At 32.6% G+C, this 19,138-nt stretch overlaps 1 protein-coding gene across 1 annotated transcript; it reads right to left on the bottom strand.

Annotated features, from left to right (window-relative positions):
* Window positions 1-12,040: 12,040 nt before the first annotated feature.
* LOC136775158 (uncharacterized) lies at window positions 12,041-13,511 on the bottom strand. Its single transcript, XM_066729672.1, has 3 exons — window positions 13,301-13,511; window positions 13,065-13,221; window positions 12,041-12,437 (listed from the first exon to the last, which is right to left on the bottom strand). Exons 1-3 carry the CDS (start codon window positions 13,455-13,457, stop codon window positions 12,305-12,307), a joined length of 447 nt encoding a protein of 148 aa, XP_066585769.1. The 5' UTR covers window positions 13,458-13,511; the 3' UTR covers window positions 12,041-12,304.
* Window positions 13,512-19,138: the final 5,627 nt, after the last annotated feature.

The following is a 19,138-nucleotide window of genomic DNA, read 5'->3' as shown; positions in this document are numbered from 1 at the left end:
GAACTCAGTTGACATTTACATAAATTTATAATCTCCACAACGATCATTTTCACATAAATAAAGACATTTAATTTCAATAAAATTCATATAAACAAGAAAAACAACTATTTATTATACAAGAGTAATAAATTTTCATACTTTTTAAAATTCTTAAAAATTATAAAAAGGATAAACTTTTTACAGCATTATTATAAGGGATCATTCATCCTTGGGATAAAATAAAGGAATAAAATTATTTATTTAATAATGACCAACACGATATTTAAAAATTTATTTAATTTTCAATTTACTAGGTAATTATATATGCATATAAATGCATTATCAGAACAATTTTCACTTCAATATTCTTTACAATGTTCAATAATAACAAACAATTCTAGATAAACCGTCAAAATACACGAGGAAGATAGAAGTATTACGAAGTATTGTTCGTAAGACTATTACTACATTATAGAAAACTAATATACTAACAGAAATTATAGTGTCGTACTACACATCTTATAGCGTAGTATCCGAAATACTGCAAATCCTATAGCGTAGTATCTCAAATGCTACATATCTTATAGCATAGTATCCCAAGAGGCTACACATCTTATAGCGTAGTGTCCGAAAGGACACTACGCTATAGGATATGGACACTACGTAGTGTAATTACACTACACTTGGCCACGCTGGGGGAATCCCCTCGCCTCGACGCAAGATTTATGGCAAAAACACTATAGATATCTGACTATACTAAATATTCTTTGCAGTTGTCTAAACTGTTTGCTATAGTTTATTCCAATTTCACATATTTTTACTATAGTATGGTTTACTCCAAATCTTACAGGTATTAACAGAGATGAAACGGGAGATTGCTCATGCGAGGTCCCGAGGCAATCCCTACCGGTAGGCGGCGCTGGTGTTGGCAAACGCGTGTCTCAGGTCCATCTAACCCCTAACGCCATCTATCGGAAGAGACCACGAAGCACGAGCGTTAAGCTTAGAATAGGGTAAAACATATATGCATTGTTGCCAGAAAGCGGAATAAAGAGAGCGGAGATATTTTCTCGGACCTCTCTGTCTTTCTCGCTGTTAGCTTCTAGCAGAAGAGTCGAGGCAAAATCTTTCCGTTTCGCTTTGCCGAAAATCTACCAATATTCGATGTCATTTATATTTGCAGGCCAATGCCTTTATACATGATTTTTTCAGCATATTTATTTATCAGCATTGACTTATTTAAATCAATAATAAATTAAGGAAATGCGTAATTGTTATATAATAATTATTTTAACTATAATTTCATCGTTTATTTCGCTTATTTCCGTAAAATCTGAATTTCTTTAGTTTATTATTGATTATTGTAAGTCAATGGCCATTAAAAAAAATTTAATCTTACAAAAAAAAAGAAAAGTACCGTTCAGGAATCGAACCCGGACCCACAAATCGCCACGCGATTACCTTACCGCCTAGACCACGAGGCTTCTTCAGTGCACCGTAAACAGATAGTCTTTTTAAGGGCTTGAAATCTTCTTTTAAACCATATAAATAAACGAGCAACCGACAGCTTTATTCATTATTATTCTGTCATAATGGTACACAAATTAAGGAATAATTATATTTTGAATAGTTTTCAAAAGCTTTTCCAATAGCCAAGAACGAAGATAAATAATCAACGCTCGCAGTTTCTGTTCTTGGTTATTGGAAAAGCTTTTGAAAATCTACATTATATAATTATTCTTTAATTTGTGTACCATTATTATAGAATAATAATGAATAAAGATGTCGGTTCTTCGTTTATTTATATGGTTCAATAGAAGATTTCAAGCCCTTAAAAAGACTATCTGTTTACGGTGCACTGAAGAAGCCTCGTGGTCTAGGCGGTAAGGTAATCGCGTGGCGATTCGTGGGTCCGGGTTCGATTCCTGATCGGTACTTTTCTTTTTTTTTTTAAGATTAAATTTTTTTAAATTGCCATTGACTTACAATAATCAATAATAAACTAAAGAAATGCAGATTTTACGGAAATAAGCGAAATATAACGATGAAATTATAGTTAAAATAATTATTATATATCAAATACGCATTTCCTTAATTTATTATTGATTTAAATAAGTCAATGCTGATAAATAAATATGCTGAAAAAATCATGTATAAAGGCATTGGCCTGCAAATATAAATGACATCGAATATTGGTAGATTTTCGGCAAAGCGAAACGGAAAGATTTTGCCTCGACTCTTCTGCTAGAAGCTAACAGCGAGAAAGACAGAGAGGTCCGACAAAATATCTCCGCTCTCTCTTTATTCCGCTTTCTGGCAACAATGCATATATATGTTTTACCCTATTCTAAGCTTAACGCTCGTGCTTCGTGGTCTCTTCCGATAGATGGCGTTAGGGGTTAGATGGACCTGAGACACGCGTTTGCCAACACCAGCGCCGCCTACCGGTAGGGATTGCCTCGGGACCTCGCATGAGCAATCTCCCGTTTCATCTCTGGTATTAACACACGAATCAATTTGGCACAGTGTATGTAAGAGTGAGAAAAAGAGAACGTGTAGACAGCGCCATCACACGAGTGAAAACGTAGCTATGCGAGCACGGCGCGAGTACTTACTTGATTGTCAGCTTTCACGCCGAGCGGTTGTAACAGAGAGAGAAAGTGTCGGGAGTTCGAGTTTAAATAATAAAGTTATTCGTTCTATAGAAACGGTATTATTTACTGCCGCCACCTCACCTCTAGATCCACGATTTATTCTAACATGGTAGCAGAGCGTGGTTTTGTTTTTCTTCCTGATCTCTACGTCCACCCTCGGGTGGCGTAAGGACAGTTTAAGCGCAGGTAAGCGCAGGAAAAGAAGTGCTTGAAGACAAAAGAAGTACATGGCAGATAAAGTTATAAAGGAAGAAAAAACAATAGTGGAAGTGAGGAAGAATTTTTTGATACAGAAGAAGAAAAGGTGAAAACTGAAAGTGATATAAAGCCAGTTACCGGCACATTCGAAATGGCGGCTTCCGAGAACAAAGGATTCACATTACAAGTATTTGACGGCACACACTATGATAAGTGGAAGTATAAATTGAAGTTATTCTTGGAATTTAAAGAATGTAACGAAGTTATAGAAAATGAAGAGAGACCGACAACAATAACGGAACCAGAGTGGAATAAGAAAGAAATAAGAGCGAAGAATTATATTGTGAACAGAATGACAAATACGCAATTAGAATTGATTATTTCAGAAGAAAGTGCAAAAAAAAATGATTGACAAATTAGACGAGAATTATTTGGTTAAAATCAGTGCAGTAAAACTATTGTGTAAAAGAAAGTTACTCGACTTGAAAATGGAAGAAAGTGAAAACCCGACAGACTTTTATAATAGTTTTGAAAAACTTGTGAATGAACTGAAAAATGCAGGAGAAAATGTAACAAAGGAAGATAGATTGAATTATTTTTTATTAGCACTGCCAGAAAGTTTATCACATATAGTGGATATAGTTGATGCATTACCGCCGCGGAAAAGGATAAAACGGTAGAATTTGTAAAATCAAAGTTAGAATTAGAATTCAAGAAAAGAAACGGTGATAGTGAAAATTCAAAGTCAAATGCCTTTGTGTTTGAGAAAGGAAGAAAAGTGGAAAATAAAAAGACATGCTTTGTATGTGGTGGCATAGGACAAATACAATACGATTGCTTGACGAAAAACAATTCCGGGAATCGCGCGCCACAGCAAGGAGGCGGCCGGGAGAGTCGCGCGCCACAAAGAGGAAGGGGCAATAACAGAGGCTACTTGCAGCAGCGAAGCGGCGCACGCGGAAGACGCGGGAACCAGCGTTACCAACTCCGCCATTTTGATTATACTACGGTGTACAGTGATGTCAGTGATGCCAGAATCAAGTTTTTAGCAACAAAAATAAAGTTAACCGCTAGCCAGCAGCAGTATAGAAAATTTGAAGGAAAGGGATATATACCTCTTCCCTTCGAATTTTCTATACTGCTGCTGGCTAGCGGTTAACTTTATTTTTGTTGCTAAAAACTTGATTCTGGCATCACTGACATCACTGTACACCGTAGTATAATCAAAATGGCTGAGTTGGCAACGCTGGCGGGAACAGCCAGTATCGTGAAAATTTCAATCGGCGCGGCGGCAGAGGCTACGGGCAGCGCGGCAAAGGCACGAGAGACAGCGACGGCAACCAAGGTCAGCAGACGGACGACAGCACGGTATTTAGCGCGTCAATACAGGTTAATTCTGCAAATAATGCGAACGGTAATGTAAATAAAATCGATTGGATTTTAGATAGCGGGTGTTCGGACCATGTAATAAATAACGAAAATTATTTTTATGATTCAGTGACATTAAACGAACCGATTAAAGTAAAAGTAGGTGACGGTAGAAGTTTAAATGCAACTAAAGTAGGACGTGTAAATAGTAAATTTAAAGTTCTTGATAAAGAAGTTAATGTTGAAATGGAAAATGTATTTTTTGTGAAAGAAATGGATAAAAATCTACTTAGTTTTGCCAGAGTCACTGAGAAAAATAAAGTAGTAGCAATCGGAGATAATGCTAAGGTTTTTAATAAGAACAACAGATTGGTTGCTATTGCTTGGAAGAAAAACAGGATTTATAACATGACAAGTTATATAGACAAAATTATTGAATCTAATGTAGTAAGAAAAGATAATATAATATCATCGAAAGAAAAATGGCACAGAAAGCTAGGTCATGTAAATTTTAAGTATTTAAATACGATGTGCAAAAATGACGTATTGATAGGTTTACCAAAAGAAATAGAGTTAGATTATGTTAAATGTGCTACGTGTATTGAAAATAAAATGCACAATATTCCTTTTGATAATAATAGGAAAAGAGCGAAAAATATTTTAGAGATAGTTCACACAGATTTAAATGGGCCTCACTCTGAGAGATATAAAGGGGAAAAGTATTTTATTACTTTTATTGATGATTATAGCAAGATTGCTAAAGTTTATCCTATTAAGTCAAAAGATGAAACGTATGATAAATTTGTTGAATATATTAATTTAGTTGAGAACATGACAGGAAAGAAAATAAAGAAACTAAGATGTGATAATGGCACCGAATATTTAAATAAAAATATGTATAGGTTATTTATAGAAAGAGGAATAGAACTAGAACCATGTCCACCGTATGTACATGAATTGAATGGTACTGCGGAAAGGTACAATAGGACAGTTATGGATAGTGCTAGATGTTTATTAGCCGAAGCTAAACTAGAAAAGAGATACTGGCCAGAAGTAGTCTGCGCGGCATCTTATTTGAAGAATAGGGTTATAGCTAACACAGTTGAAAGAAAGAAATCTCCTTATGAGATATTTTTTAACGAAAAGCCAGACACAAAATATTTGAAATTATACGGCAGTAAAGTATTTGTTCGAGTACCAGAAAATAGAAGAAATTCAAAATGGGATAGAAAAGCTGACTTAGGAACTCTAGTAGGCTATGAAGTAACAGGATACAGAGTAATTGTAGCAAGACACGTTGACGTCATTGAGGAAGATGTAAAATGTATAGGATTAAATGACAATGACTTTGAAGATGAGAGCTTAAATGAAAAGTTGAAAGAAAATAACAATGAAATTTTACCTTCCCATACTACGACTCTCGAGTCTGGTAGGGGAAGTCAAACTGATGATAAAGAAAATGAATCAGAAACAAAAAGATCTGTAAGAGATATAAAAAAGCCAAGTAGATTTGATGATAATTATGTATATCTTGGTTGTATATATGTAAACTATTGTAGTGCAGATAGTCCAATAAGTTTTAAAGAAGCAATTGAAAGTAATGACTCTAGTTTTTGGTTAGAAGCGATGAACAAAGATATTAATAGTTTAAAGAAAAATAAAACTTGGCAATTAGTTGAAAAACCAAAGAATGAGAAAGTACTAGATTTGAAATGGATATACACTAGGAGAAGTGAAAATGTATATAAAGTGAAAATAGTTGTAAGAGGATTCCAACAAACTGATGTGTTGGAAGATATTTATTCACCTGTAGCTAAAACCCAAACATTAAAAGTGTTATTATCGTATTGTTGTCAAAATGGACTGTTAATAGATCAAATGGATGTGGAAACAGCGTTTTTAAACGGAAATGTTAAATCAAAAGTATATGTTAAACAACCTGTGGGTTATGAGGATGGAACTGATAGAGTATGTATGTTAAATAAAGCATTGTATGGATTGCGTGAGAGTCCACGAGCGTGGTATGAGTGTCTCGATGACTATTTAAATGGATTAGGTTTTGTAAGAAGTAAACATGACTATTGTTTATATGTGTTCAGAGAAAAGGATGAGATTATTTATTTAATAATAATTGTAAATGATCTGTTAATTTGCTGTAAGAATAGAGAGAATTTAGACTATATTAAAAGCTTGTTAAATAAAAGATTTCAAATGAAAGATTTAGGTAAGATAAGTACATATTTAGGTATAAATATTGAATATGATGAAAAGAAACATGAAATGTCATTAGATCAAGAAAAATACATAGAATCGTTAACTAGAAAATACCAGATTGAAGAAGCGAAATTGTATGAGACCCCAATGGAGCAAAATCTAAAGTTAGAACCTGCGGTAGAATTAAATGAAAATTTAAAATATAGAAATCTGATAGGAGCACTTTTGTATATAAGTTCAGGAACAAGATTAGATATAAGTTACAGTGTTAATTATTTAAGTCGTTTTCATAACTGTTTTAATGAGACGCATTATAAGTATGCTTTGAGAGTTTTAAAATATTTATATTTAACTAAAAATTTGAAATTGAGATTTAAAAGGAATGATAAAGCAGATATACTTGAATGTTATGTGGATGTCGATTGGGCAGGAGACTCTGTAGATAGAAAATCAACAAGTGGATATATTGTGAAGTTATATGGAAATGTAATAAATTGGAAATCCAGGAAACAAGGAAGTGTGACGAAGTCTTCGACAGCTGCAGAATACGTTGCACTGTCTGAAGCAGTAAGTGAGATACTGTTAATTAAAGATTTATTAGGTGACTTTAATGTTAAGTTAGAAAAACCAATTCATGTATTCGAAGATAATTCTGGCGCTGTTAGTATTGCGAAATTTGGAAACTTTACCAAAAGGTCAAAGTACATAGAAGTACATTATCACTTTGTTAATGAGAACTATGAGAAAGGAATAATAGATATTGTAAAAGTTTGTTCAGAAAAAAATGTTGCTGATATATTGACGAAGGCTCTAGGACGAGTAAGATTTATAATGTTAAGAGACCTATTAAATTTGATTTAAAGAAATATTATTGTGTAAACATAAATGTAAGGAGGCGTGTTAAGATATAAGATACATTTATGTATGTAAGAGTGAGAAAAAGAGAACGTGTAGACAGCGTCATCACACGAGTGAAAACGTAGCTATGCGAGCACGGCGCGAGTACTTACTTGATTGTCAGCTTTCGCGCCGAGCGGTTGTAACAGAGAGAGAAAGTGTCGGGAGTTCGAGTTTAAATAATAAAGTTATTCGTTCTATAAGAAACGGTATTATTTACTGCCGCCACTTCACCTCTAGATCCACGATTTATTCTAACATAGAGAAAACCTCTGCATATATGTATATATATATAGTTATATTTAAATATAAAAATTGGAAAAATATTAAATTTTATTTCCTTCGATTTTTACTGTAAGCCTTAATTTATAAAGAAAATTTATTGTAAGTACTTTTTTGTGATTTCTAAATATTAATTTAAGAAATATTTGTGACATTTATTATATTTACTTTCTCGTTAAACTTCTACCGACGCCTATCACGGTCGTCGTTAAGTTAACGATAGAATTCGGTAGCGACCGACATTTTTAACGACAATTATCGAAAACTTTGTGTTACAGAATCGCTCTTAGCGATATCTCTCGGTAACTCGATTCAATTACCGAAAGTTGTCGTTAACTAGTTACTCAATCCATATAGACGGAAGTTACAGAATCGCTCTTTTCGTTACTGCAAGCGACAACTATCGGTAGTTAGCGATACCGACAACCATCGCTGGGAAGTTACAGAATCCCAGCACAGGTCCATCGTCCATCTAGCCCCCAACACCATCTATCGGAATGGATCGCGAAGCACTTTGTTATACACACACACCATTACTTTGGTAAGAATACGTGTGCGGCCTCCTTCGATTAACATCATTCAGTTTCGGTCAGCTTCGGTATACGTCGAGTGCGAGAGAGAGAGCGGCATAGTTCTCTCGGATCTCTTTCTCCCTCTCGAACTCACTTTCGATTAGCCAACGAGTCAAGTAAAAATCCTTTTCGGCCGTCTGCTTCAATCCTCCGTCTTTCATATCGGAGATTCAACTTCGACTCCATCCAATAACTTTTTTTTTTATTCTGAAATGTTGAAATATTGCTATTAACCTATTAAATTAAAAGATATGTAAAAATGTGGTTTTATTATTTAATGCTTACGCTTCAAACATCTTTGTTGAATCTTACATTTTAAATTTTCTCTTATAAAAATTAAATTTTTATTCTCTTATTAATTCAAATTAGTTATTAAGGGGAATCTGTATATCGACATTACAGAGCGAAATCTTGCGCTAAACGAAACGGCCTCATTTCTTAACCGATTTTAACGTATATGTACCTTTTTGGAAACGCCAAAAGATTATCTAGCGATCTTCGTTGGCCGATTTTTCAAAAAATGAAAAACTAAAAAACAATAAAAAAAAGGTGAAATTTAACAAATCGGCCAACGAAGATCGCTAGATAATCTTTTGGCGTTTCCAAAAAGGTGCATAAACGTTAAAATCGGTTAAGAAATGGGGCCGTTTCGTTTGGCGCAAGATTTCGCTCTGTAATGTCGATATACAGATTCCCCTTAATAGCTACTATAAATATTTCAAAATTATAAAACAGCAAAAAATGAAAAAGGCAAAGAGGTCTCGAACCTGGGACCATTGGTTTCAAACCCGAGGATCTTACCACTTGCGCTACAGGACACTTTGGAAGGAAGTTAATGATAAAATAATAAAAACCGAATGGCTACAAACTCGCATACTTCCTTCGTTAAAACAGTATATATTATTTCGATATACTTATACTTTGTGCTATGAAATTAAATCAAATATAGGAAAATATTATTAGGATATTTATTATCCTAAGAATCAATGTATTCATTCTTTAGACATTATTCACATTTCAAATAAATAAAATCCAGGTTTATGACTGAATAAACAATGTTGAAGTTTCAAGTATTATTTAAAGCATAATGTGAAACAAAATATTTCACTTTTTTATTTACGTCGTATGCCACATTTTATTACATACCTACGTGTTTTTTCATTTCATTTTAAAACTTAGTTTTTCCTTGAAAAAAAATTGTATTTTTCGTTCCATCATATTTCTTGACGCGTGTGTGTGAGTCATTTTAATCCTTAATATATACTCAACGAATTTACTATTTCCTTTTTTAAAATAATATACAGTATAATTACAAGTTTTCTTTTTAACATAGCGAATTGTTAATGAAACAGAAATAATTAAGGTTTTATGTGTGTCTGTAACTGATTTTAAAAGTCAAGACGGCGAATTTGTAGAGAATATATTAAGGATTAAAATGACTCACACACATCAAGAGATAAGATACAGCGAAAAATAAAATTTTTTCCAAGGAAAAACTAAGTTTTAAAACGAAATAAAAAAAACCCGTAGGTATGTAATAAAATGTGGCATGCGACGTAAATATAAAAGGGAATTGTTTTGTTTTACATTATGCTTTAAATAATACTTGAAACTTGAGCATTATTCATGCAGTCATAAACCTGGATTTTATTTATTTCAAATTTGAATCATGTCTAAAAAATTACTACAGTTGATTTTTAGGATAATAAATATCCTAATAATATTTTCCTATATTTGATTTAATTTCATAGCACAAAGTATAAGTATATCGAAAGAATATATACTGGTGTAACGAAGGAAGTATGCGAGTTTTTAGCCATTCAGTTTATATTATTTTATCATTAACTTCCTTCCAAAATGTCTTGTAGCGCAGGTAGTAAGATTCTCGATTTTGAAACCAATGGTCCCAGGTTCGAAATCTCTTTGCCTTTTTCATTTTTTGCTTTTTCATAATTTTGAAATATTTATAGTAGCTATTAATAACTAATTTGAATTAATAACAGAATAAAAATTTAATTTTTATAAGAGAATATTTAAAATGTAAGATTCAACAAAGGTGTTTGAAGCGTAAGTATTAAATAACAAAACCCCATTTTTACATATTTTATAATTTAATAGATTAATAGCAATATTTCAACATTCCAGAACAAAAACAAAATTATTGGATGGAGTCGAACTTGAATCTCCGGTATGAAAGGATTGAAGCAAATGGCCGAAATGGATTTTTACTCGAATCGTTGGCTGAACGAAAGTGAGATCGAGAGGGAGAGAGAGAGATCCGAGAGAACTCTATGCTGCTCTCTTTCGCACTTGATGTATACGGAAGCTGACCGAAACTGAACGGTGTTAAACGAAGAAGGTCGCACACGTATTCGTACCAAAGTAATGGTGTGTGACGTGTGTATAATAAAGTGCTTCGCGATCCATTCCGATAGATGGCGTTAGGGGTTAGATGGACCTGAGAAACGTCTGCGATCACCAACGCCGCCTACCAGCGAGGATTGCTGCGGGACTCCGCAGCAATCTCCCGTTTCCTCTTTGCACTGACACCTACAGCGTAGTAGTATAATCAGAATGGCGGAGTTGGCAACGCTAATTCGTCCGTTAGAGAAATACCCATTTTTAGTTTTCTAGAAAATTATTAGGTGGTATGTTTGTTTAAAGTTAGCCATTTTACATAACTTCTATTTATCACAAAATATCTGCAAATTTTCTATATAAATATTAAATAATAATGTGTACACAATATTATTGAAATTAAGGTTTTATCTGTAACAGGTGTTGTGCAAAAAATTAATATAAAATTATTAGATAATAATTACAGTAATGATGACATTACTGCAAACAGCAATTATTTTTACAAAGAAACATTGCATTAATATCGGACCTTATATGATATAAAATTATCTACAAATGTGTTGTTATTTTGTTCATTTGTGTGAAAAACTGAAATAATTTGTTCCGCGATTTGTTAAATATTATTGACTTATCTTTCCCTTACGTAAAAATATATTTTATATTAATAATGTAATTAACAATGTGTCTTAATTTATGGGATTTTTAAACATTCCAGAATACTTACAGTATCTTGTAATGTAAGGTTGTCTAAATCTTCGCGAATACTTTCTTCGTTTGAAATGTTCAGCGACATCTTGATATATTTTCAATAAAAATGTTCTTACAAAACTAAAATATCTATTAAAGTAAGAACTATTACTTCGACGAATACGTTGAGCACGTCTAATGGTCTAACCGTGTCTTGACGACTGCACACAGCGCAATGCTTGATGATGCCGTTCTACAGAGACGCGTTGGGGGAGACGCTTCAAACTACTGCGCATAAAATATGCCTGAAATGTATGCGCAGTAGCGTTGATAGCGTCTCCATGAACGTATTCCAAATTAAGACACATAAAAATTTCCAAATGGCTTCTAAAAGTAGAAAATTTGGCGCGAAGGTACTCAACCAATCATCAATTGTTTACCACTAAATTTTATACGATATTACGAAAACCTTGCAAGTACCATCCACAATACAGTTCAAAATTGTGTAAATTTATACATAATAATTTTTAAGTATTTCCCAACTCCACGTCTCTACACTGTAGAATTAAGCATAACTTTTCTCGTGAGTTTCTTCTAATCGCGCAATAAGTTGCGCACAAATATTTCCCTTCTCTTCCCATCTATCACAATAGTGAAAAGTATTGAAACTAGAAGCAAAAAATAGATGAAACCATGGAATACAAAGAGGAAGTTAGATTTAGAATAAGTATAGGAAATTGGTTGGGGGTGGGAGGATGATGGCTAGATATGAACTATAACTGCACCATTGATATAAATTAACCAAAATAATCTGACTTATAGACAACCTAATACTGGTCGCTTTCCAGTTAGTCTGAAAATCGACATAATCAGACACAAATACATAGTTTGTATGACATATAAGATACCATTTGTGTTTAATTATCTCTGACTGTGTCGATTTTCAAGCTAACTGGAAAGCAACCACTGAAAAGTAAAAGCGAGATTGAATAAGTTGACTAGCAGTCAACTTTTTACAGACATAAAACTTTTTCCAATATAAAAGCTCGTCCAAAAGAAGTTAAGGGAAAATTTCATGGACGCTGAAAAGCAGCGTCAAAAGCCTGTTATGCAGCGTTGCCAAGTCCGCCATCTTGAATAGTACTGCGCTCTATAGTAAGTGAATTTTGATATAAGGAATGCAGACTGCACAAAGTATACTTGCCAGTGGAAATACGTCAGTCGCCATCTTAAATGCAGAACGTAATATATCAAAAATTATACAGGGTCTTTTCCTAACAGCGGAGCATAGGAGATTCGTGTTAGTTGACTATAGCACTCGGAATGATCGAATCTGAAAGAGCTGATAGTCAATATTACGTAGTACCAACTGATAATAGGCCGTTACCAATAGTTGGATACGAAAAATGAGATTCATCCGCCATTTTGGTGTGTAGAAATGTTTACATGCTGATCGTAGCAGAAAGAGGTGTAAAATGGAAAAATGTCAAATGTAGTCGTTACTAAAGTAAAAATTGAATACTTTGAATGAAAATGAAGAATATTCGTACTTTCCATTCATTATTTTCAATTTTTACTTTAGTAACCTCACTATTTGACAATTTTCCATTTTACACCTCTTTCTGCTAGGATTAGCATGTAAACATTTCTCCACTCCAAAATGGCAAATGGGTCTCATTTTTCGTATTCATCTATTGGTAACTTACCATTTCATGTTGGCACTACATGATATTGACCAATCAGCGTTCTCAGAAACCATCATCCTGAGCGCTATAGTCAACTAACACGAATCTCCTATATGCCGCCGTTAGAGAAACACCCTGTATATTAATTATACATATGTAGATAGATTTACCTATAAACTTCCTGGTTTCCAAAAATCCATAATGCCATAGCGAATTGTTTCTCTGGTAATACTTTTGGAGCATTACGTCTTCTCACCAAACATGGCCCAATTTTTTGTAACACAAGCTCAAAAGTAAATCTTGTTACCCGAAAATGTGCCTTAAAATCTAAACAATTAAAATCATATTTAAAATAATACGTAATCTTTTTTACCAGTCACATTTTGTATCTCAAACATATATATACCTGATAATGAATAATGCAGTACAATATTTGAGAAATAATTTTGGACCTTCAAATGGTTTTCTCTATCATACATTGCTGTAATCAGTTCAATATCATCATTGAAATAGTCCTCTTCAATATCATCCATTAATGTGTCTATAAATTCTACATTATCCATTATGTATTTCAATTATTTCAAAAGCAGGACAAGTGTTTGCAGCAATAAAATTAGGACAAGCCAATGTCCTTATGTATAAACCTGCAAGAAAAAGTGTTTTACTTAAACTTGCTAATTGCTTTATATACTTAATAGGTTAATTACGTTATTTTGCAATAACTATTTGCACAAATACAAATTTGATTTAGAACTCCTGTTTCTCAGTTCTCTATCAAAATCCGATCCGATCTGCGTGTATCGAAAGCTTTTCTTAATCCGATTACCTTAGTGCCTTTTCGTTGACTACTAGTGGCGTCACTGTCACTAGTGTAATCAGATCTCAAAATCCGATTTACGATCATCGTAAACGTCCACATGGTCCATATAATGCATGGGCCGTGAACTCCGTGAGCCAAGACAAATGTTAGTATATAGAGTATATACATACCACAAGTTATAAAGTAATATAAAGAAATAAAGTGACAGTTTTAATCTTACTGACAGCTGATATACTGATGGTATAAGTGAATAAATAAAGTGACGAAATTTGTAAAATGTACATAAAAATAATTTTTAAAAGTATATAAAGGACTGAACATTTTAGATAAGTATAACAATAAATTTATAATATAAAATGTAAGATATAAATATTTTGTGGTACTTTGTGGGATTTTATTTCAGATTAAATTATAGTAATGTGTTTACTATGTCACTGTGCTGAGGATGGAGTTATGCGGATTTTCAAAATTAAAATAAAGGAATAGACTAAACATAATGTGGTTATTGTGTCATCGTTGAGATTCAAACTATGTTAATTGAGACGGATAATAAAATAAACGAGTGAAAAAACTGGGTAAATACAATAATAAATAAAGAAGCTGACAAATTAGATATATAATATAAAATGTAAGATATTTTATAGTACTTTCTAGGATTTTATTTCAGATTAAATTATAGTAATGTGTTTACTATGTCACTACTGAGGATGGAACTATGTGGATTGAACATTAAAATGAAAGGAATAGATTCACCATATTATGGTTACTGTGTCATCGCTGAGGATCAAACTGTGTTAATTGAGATGAATATTAAAATAAACAAGTCAACACATTGGGTAAATACGATACAAATAAAGAAGCTGACAGATTACATTTGTAATTTCAAATGTAAGATTTTATATAGTACTTTTTGGGATTTTGTTTCAGATTAAATTATTGTAAAGTGTTTACTATGTCAATGCTGAGAATGGAGCTATGTGGATTAAACATTAAAACAAAAGGAATAGATTCACCATAATGTTGTTTCTGTTTCATCGCTGATGAGGATCAAACTGTGTTAATTGAGACAAACATTAAAATAAATGAGTCAGCAATTTGGGTAAATACAATAATAAATAAAGAAAATGACAGAATAGATATATAATATAAAATGTAAGATGTTTTATAGTACTTTGTGGGATTTTGTTTCAGATTAAATTATAGTAATGTACGTGTTTACAGTATCACTGCTGAGGATGAAGCTATGTGGATCGAACATTAAAAAAAAAGAATAGATTCACCATAATGTGGTTATTGGGTCATCGCTGAGGATCAAACTGTGATAATTGAGATGAATATTAAAATAAAGAAGCTGACAGATTAGATATATAATATAACATGTTAGATATTTTACAGTACTTTGTGGGATTTTATTTAAAGTTAATATATGTAAAATAAAATTTTTGTTTTCTTTTTACAATTGTATCTATATTAATTACTATATGTTGCAATCTCTTAAAATTAAGCCTCTGCTTTTATTAGCAAACTAATAGTTCCACACGGCAGTGATGCCAGAATCAAGCTTTTAGCAACAAAAATGAAGATAAACGCTAGCCAGCAGCAGTATAGATAATTTAAAGGGAAGCGGTACAAACACAACTATGCCTGGAGAGCATAGGTGTGATTTGGACTTCAGGCAACATTGGCTTTAGAAGAAGAGCGACTACCGCTAACCGTGACATTTTTACGTGTTATCCGTGTGAAGTGGTGCTGCGTTTACCTAAAAACTCAAAGCAAATATAAATACTTTTCCTAAATTGATTTGTAATATTGATAAAATGGTCAAATGTAGCCATTAATTAATCAGATTTGGTAATAAATACAGAAAATGCGTATTATTATAACAAATGAGTTGAGGTAAAATAAACTCAATGTTTTTATATTAATCTGTTAACAAATGCATTTTTTTATTTATTATTGAGTCCAATAAATTAATAGTTATTAAAAAAAAAATTCCTTGTAATGAAAAAAAAAATGAAAAAATTTTAAACTTCACCAAGACTCGAACACGAGCCCAACGCATGACAAAGGGCAACCTTACCGCCTGCGCTACAGCGCTCACTTGTTGTACCAAGAGCTAAACAGGCTTTTTAAAAACTGACTACAATTCTTTCATTAATTCGTCATAAATGATCAAGAATTAGCTGTAATAATAAATACATTTATCTACATAGCATTATTGTACTAAATTTATTGTTTTTAATTTGAAGCATACATTTTGCATGAAGATATGTTAATTTAAGGGTAACCATTCAGTACTTTGCTCAACTATCATAAATTAATTAAGTAATATTATAATATTTGTTATATGTAGTCGAATAACTATGATAAACGAGTATATGAATATATAGTTTTGTATTTAGAGTATTGCATGAACACCCTTAAAGTATCGTATCTTCATGTAAAATATATGCTTCAAATTAAAAACATAATAAATTTAGTGCAATAATGCTGTGGAGATAAATGTATTTATTATTGCAGCTAATTCTTGATCGTTTATGACGAGTTAGTGAAAGAATTGTAGTCAGTCTTTAAAAGGCTGTTTTGCTCTTGGTACATCAAGTGAGCGCTGTAGCGCAGGCGGTAAGGTTGCCGTTTATCATGCGGTGGGCTCGTATTCGAGTCATGGTGAAGTTTAAAATTGTTTCCTTTTTTTTTTCATTACAAGGATTTTTTTTTAATAACCAGTAATTTATTGGACTCAATAATAAATAAAAAAATGCTTTTGTTAACAGATTAATATAAAAACATTGAGTTTATTATACCTCAACTCATTTGTTATAATAAAACGCATTTACTGTATTTATTACCAAATCTAATTAATTAATGGCTACATTTGACCATTTTATAAAAATTAAAAATCAATTTAGGAAAAGCATTTTTATTTGCTTTGAGATTTTAGGTAAACGCAGCACCACCTCACACGGATGACACGTAAAAATGTCACGGTTAGCGGTAGTCGCTCTTCTTCTAAAACCAATGTTGCCTGAAGTCCAAATCACACCTATGCTGTCCAGGCATAGCTGTGTTTGTACCGCTACCGCTGCTGGCTAGCGCTTATCTTCATTTTTGTTGCTAAAAGCTTGATTCTGGCATCACTGCCGTGTGGAACTATTAGTTTGCTAATAAAAGCAGAGGCTTAATTTTAAGAGATTGCAACATATAGTAATTAATATAGATACAATTGTAAAAAGAAAACAAAAATTTTATTTTACATATATTAACTTTAATTAAAATCCCACAAAGTACTGTAAAATATCTTACATGTTATATTATATATCTAATCTGTCAGCTTCTTTATTTTAATATTCATCTCAATTATCACAGTTTGATCCTCAGCGATGACACAGTAATCACATTATGGTAAATCTATTCTTTTTTTTTAATGTTCGATTCACATAGCTTCATCCTCAGCAGTGATACAGTAAACACACATTACTATAATTTAATCTGAAACAAAATCCCACAAAGTACTATAAAACATCTTACATTTTATATTATATATCTATTCGGTCATTTTCCTTATTTATTATTGTATTTACCCAAAATTGCTGACTCGTTTATTTTAATATCTGTCTCAATTAACACAGTTTAATCCTCATCAGCGATGACACAGAAACAACATTATGGTGAATCTATTCTTTTTGTTTTAATGCTCAATCCACATAGCTCCATTCTCAGCATTGACATACTAAACACTTTACAATAATTTAGTCTGAAACAAAATCCCAAAAAGTACTATATAAAATCTTAAATTTGAAATTATAAATATAATCTGTCAGCTTCTTTATTTGTATCGTATTAACCCAATGTGACTTGTTTATTTTAATATTCATCTCAATTAACACAGTTTGATCCTCAGCGATGACACAGTAACCATAATATGGTGAATCTATTCCTTTCATTTTAATGTTCAATCCACATAGCTCCATCCTCAGTAGTGACATCAGAGATGAAACGGGAGATTGCTCATGCGAGGTCCCGAGGCAATCCCTACCGGTAGGCGGCGCTGGTGTTGGCAAACGCGTGCCTCAGGTCCATCTAACCCCTAACGCCATCTATCGGAAGAGACCACGAAGCACGAGCGTTAAGCTTAGAATAGGGTAAAACATATATATGCATTGTTGCCAGAAAGCGGAATAAAGAGAGAGCGGAGATATTTTCTCGGACCTCTCTGTCTTTCTCGCTGTTAGCTTCTAGCAGAAGAGTCGAGGCAAAATCTTTCCGTTTCGCTTTGCCGAAAATCTACCAATATTCGATGTCATTTATATTTGCAGGCCAATGCCTTTATACATGATTTTTTCAGCATATTTATTTATCAGCATTGACTTATTTAAATCAATAATAAATTAAGGAAATGCGTATTTGATATATAATAATTATTTTAACTATAATTTCATCGTTATATTTCGCTTATTTCCGTAAAATCTGCATTTCTTTAGTTTATTATTGATTATTGTAAGTCAATGGCAATTTAAAAAAATTTAATCTTAAAAAAAAAAGAAAAGTACCGATCAGGAATCGAACCCGGACCCACGAATCGCCACGCGATTACCTTACCGCTTAGACCACGAGGCTTCTTCAGTGAACCGTAAACAGATAGTCTTTTTAAGGGCTTGAAATCTTCTATTGAACCATATAAATAAACGAAGAACCGACATCTTTATTCATTATTATTCTATCATAATGGTACACAAATTAAAGAATAATTATATAATGTAGATTTTCAAAAGCTTTTCCAATAACCAAGAACGGAAACTGCGAGCGTTGATTATTTATCTTCGTTCTTGGCTATTGGAAAAGCTTTTGAAAACTATTCAAAATATAATTATTCTTTAATTTGTGTACCATTATGACAGAATAATAATGAATAAAGCTTTCGGTTGCCCGTTTATTTATATGGTTTAAAAGAAGATTTCAAGCCCTTAAAAAGGCTATCTGTTTATGGTGCACTGAAGAAACCTCGTGGTCTAGGCGGTAAGGTAATCGCGTGGCGATTTCTGGGTTCGGGTTCGATTCCTGAACGGTACTTTTCTTTTTTTTTTTTAAGATTAAAATTTTTTAATAGCCATTGACTTACAATAATCAATAATAAACTAAAGAAATTCAGATTTTACGGAAATAAGCGAAATATAACAATGAAATTATAGTTCAAATAATTATTATATATCAAATACGCATTTTCTTAATTTATTATTGATTTAAATAAGTCAATGCTGATAAATAAATATGCTGAAAAAATCATGTATAAAGGCATTGGCCTGCAAATGTAAATGACATCGAATATTGGTAGATTTTCGGCAAAGCGAAACGGAAAGATTTTGCCTCGACTCTTCTGCTAGAAGCTAACAGCGAGAAAGACAGAGAGGTCCGAGAAAATATCTC

This window comes from Prorops nasuta, unplaced genomic scaffold, assembly GCF_024137725.1.
Source record: "Prorops nasuta isolate Cenicafe-Biocafe unplaced genomic scaffold, Cenicafe_Pnas_1.2 PNAS00007, whole genome shotgun sequence".
Classification (NCBI taxonomy): domain Eukaryota; kingdom Metazoa; phylum Arthropoda; class Insecta; order Hymenoptera; family Bethylidae; genus Prorops; species Prorops nasuta.
This window is presented reverse-complemented; position numbering and strand designations above follow the sequence as displayed.